Source organism: Mizuhopecten yessoensis, unplaced genomic scaffold (genome assembly GCF_002113885.1).
Source record: "Mizuhopecten yessoensis strain PY_sf001 unplaced genomic scaffold, ASM211388v2 scaffold9207, whole genome shotgun sequence".
Lineage (NCBI taxonomy): Eukaryota > Metazoa > Mollusca > Bivalvia > Pectinida > Pectinidae > Mizuhopecten > Mizuhopecten yessoensis.
Genome location: NW_018407932.1, coordinates 217279 through 221157, shown reverse-complemented (window position 1 = coordinate 221157; position 3879 = coordinate 217279). Strand labels below are relative to the sequence as shown.

Here is a 3879-nt window from a genome sequence, read left to right as displayed (position 1 = left end):
TCCATTTGATTGAAATACGGTTACACAAGTCTTCTTTCCAGAATTAGATGCCAAGATCTCACAGAATTGTAAGTTTTTTGTTTTGTACGGAACTGTCTCGTTATACAATACTTTTGATATTGAACTAAATCGTATATGGTTGCCATGCAATAGAGTCATTAAGGTTAATCTCAAGAATTTTGTACATTTCAAATAAACAAAAATTATGTTATATATTTTATCTTCATTTCATTTTGATTAAGATGAAAACAATATGAAATATGTGTTTCGTGTTATTTAGTATTAATAAGGACAATTACCGTAACAGTACAAAACGACTTGAATAAGATTTACGAAAAATCTTTGCACATCTTAAACGGTTAACAACTTTCTTAGAAATTTGATTCATTGAGTTAACAATGTTCATAACCTACAATAGTTTTAAGGAGGGACTTCTTTGCTTCTCTTAACGTTTTATACAATTCATCTTTTTTTTTTTTTTTTTTGTGACATTGACAAGTTCGTACATTTTCAGAAGAAAAAAATGGCTATATTTCTGGATAAGGTATTGATGCTGATAATTGTAGAAGGTTTGGTTCAGCCTAGCCAGTTCCTAACGTCAACTTATAATTCAGTGAACAACACTTTGGAATTGGATCGAAGTAGAGTTCTGAATATGACAGAACATATACAGAATGAAGCTGACAGGGCTTTGATCATAGAACAGTTGGTATATTGTTCATCCCAAAGCCTGTGTAGCGTAAGAAAGGTCAATGAAAGGTCAAACAATTCCAGTTGTTGTGCACCATGTTCCCGTGAAAACACCTGCACACTATCGGGTTGTTGTTGTATAGATAAGGCACTAGCAGAAAACAGTTTAGACATTCTGTTAAGAAAGGGAAGCTCTTGTGTCTTACCGCAGCTTAAACCTTTTGAGGAAAATGGGCTTAACACAGATGATCGTTTCCTCATGATAGGCTTTTGTCACAACGAGTTTATAGGTAGTAGCATAATAAAAAAATGCCAAATCGGACAAAGCTTTACCAACGGTACCAACGTGAAGGATTATCTTCCAGTTTCTTCAGCACTAACCAACGAGACATATCGTAATAGGCATTGCGCGTATTGTAATTTTGGGCATGATACTTACTTAAAGTATTGGGGAACAAGTTTTAGCTACCAGGAAAGTCTGTTTGTGTTCCCACAAAAAGCAAAGGAGCTGCTTAGATTCATTATTGAGGAACAGAACTGTAATTTATTTTACTACCCTCCGCCTGATTTGATGTCATTTCCCTGTCGAGATGAAACTCATATGATTACTGAGTGTAATGTCACTGGTGTTTGGACGGAACACGACAGTACCATAGATTGGGCTTGTTCACGCTATCAAAATGAATACGTAGCCAATTTTGTGTACTATAAAAACTTATTCTGCTATATTTGTAATGCTAATTCATCATCACCACCACCATACTTTGATGGGCCGGGAGGAGGATCAGGCGGTTCCTCAGGTATGACATCCTTTACAGCATTATTCAATTTCATCGAAGATACCCCGACAGAACAATCACAGAATACAACCCATTTCTGTCCAACGGATTTTCGTTTTGATACGCACAAGGTAATTAAATGTTAACTTATAATCATTATGATATAACCATTGATATAATAATCATTATGATATAACCATTGTGATATAATCATTGTGATATAATCATTATGACATAATCATTGTGATATAATCATTGTGATATAATCATTGTGATATAATCATTATGGTATAATCATTGTGGTATAATCAATATAATATAATCATTATGATATAATCATAGTGATATAATCATTGTGATATAATTATTATGATATAATCATTGTGATATAATCATGGTGATATAATCATTATGATATAATCATTGCGATATAATCATTGTGATATAATCCTTATAATCATTAGGATATAATCATTGTGATATAATCATTATAATCATTGTGATATAATCATTATGATATAATCATTGTGATATAATCATTGTGATATAATCATTATGATATAATCATTTTGATATAATCATTGTGATATAATCATTATGATATAATCATTGTGATATAATCATTATGATATAATCATTATGATATAATCATTGTGATATAATCATTGTGATATAATCTTTATGATATAATCATTGTGATATAATCATTGTGATATAATCATTATGATATAATCATTGTAATAATTGTGATATAATCATTGTGATATAATCATTGTGATATAATCATTGTGATATGATCATTGTGATATAATCAATGTGATATAATCATTGTGATATAATCATTAGGATATAATCTTTATGATGTAATCATTATGATATAATCATTGTGATATAATCATTATGGTATAATCATTATGATATAATCATTATGATCATTGGGATATAATCATTATAATCATTGTGATATATTCATTGTGATATAAGCATTGTGATATAATTATTATAACCATTGTGATATAATCATCGTGATATAATCATTGTTATCATTCAAAAATGTTGCCATGAACTATCTGCCTGAAAACAATGCTTTGTTCTGTACTATTTTTCACATGTGTTTTCTTTATTCTCAAATGTGTCTTGCTTTTGTATAATCTCTATAATCAAAATAGAATACAAACTACAACTTCATANTATAATCATTGTGATATAATCATTATAATCATTGTGATATAATCATCGTGATATAATCATTTTTATCATTCAAAAATGTTGCCATGAACTATCTGCCTGAACACAATGCTTTGTTCTGTACTATTTTTCACATGTGTTTTCTTTATTCTCAAATGTGTCTTGCTTTTGTATAATCTATATAATCAAAATAGAATACAAACTACAACTTCATGAATATACAGAGAGGAAACCCAGAATTAAATCTTGAAAGAACATTATTAAAAAGGCACCTTTGCTCACTTGTTCAAGAAAAAATAAATGCATTAATAAAAATCACAGCAGTTTAGTTAATATATATAATCTGTTTCGCGGTAATTTTTGTCAAACTGTTTCAAACTCTCTTCTAACATCATACCGATATCATATTTTCATGTCGGTACTTCCTTCGTGCGAGCTAATTGACAGCTGATTATAGATGTTGCTATGTGAAATGTATTTCGAAAATAAATCCTTAACCATTGTGATCATATCTAGAATAGTTATACATACATAGTCACTGTGTGCAGTTATTAGATCAAAAGTTGCAATGACAACTTCCATTACAAAACAACCGGAACAAGTACGGAATACATTTTCCTCTGATAACACAGACGTTATGTATATTGCTTACAGCACTGACTAATTTTGACTCATAATATGCTTCCTTGTTCTAACCTATGTATCAAAAATAGGAACGTGTAAAATACTATTTCAAAACTCCATGAGCCAAAAGCAAAAAAAATGTCAATTGTTAAGGGGTAATTGAAGTAAGGCTGTAAAATAGTGGTGTTTGAACAAAAAACAGCCCTTTTAATGAATTTTCTTCTATTAATTTCATAAACGCTTATATTTTTATCAAATTGTATCACAGTGATGTTTTGAGGATTTATGCGTAGATTAACGCGTAAGATTAATATCGCGTTTTCTACACCAATTAATAAGTCGTTGAGGTTATTTGATTCAATTCACGACTGGTGTGATGTGAATGACGAATAATAATCTTAACTCACATTCTATATCCACAAGAACAGTAAAAAAAGGATATCATCTCTAGCAGAGCCAGTTACAATTGATTGGACAGTTCAATCATGTAAGAATTAGATTCAGTTATTAAAGTCATATCTCAACGGCTAGAAATTATTCTTTGCTGAGGTACAGTACAACTTTGTTTATGTTTTCAGAATATTTGCCGCGAGATCAC

The 3879-nt window shown here is 30.1% G+C and overlaps 1 protein-coding gene across 1 annotated transcript; it reads left to right on the top strand.

Annotated features, from left to right (window-relative positions):
* The first annotated feature begins 655 nt into the window (after positions 1-655).
* Positions 656-3674, top strand: LOC110457538. Its single transcript, XM_021508863.1, has 2 exons — positions 656-759; positions 3575-3674. The coding sequence occupies exons 1-2, from the start codon at positions 656-658 to the stop codon at positions 3672-3674; spliced, it is 204 nt and encodes a 67-aa protein (XP_021364538.1).
* Positions 3675-3879: the final 205 nt, after the last annotated feature.

Excerpts from the sequence above, each read along its gene's own strand:
- LOC110457538 (XM_021508863.1), top strand. The coding sequence starts at position 656 with ATGACAGAACATATACAGAATGAAGCTGACAGGGCTTTGATCATAGAA. Across the intron at positions 760-3,574 it reads GTAAGAAAGGTCAATGAAAG|ATTAACGCGTAAGATTAATA; the intron begins GTCAAACAATTC and ends ATTTATGCGTAG.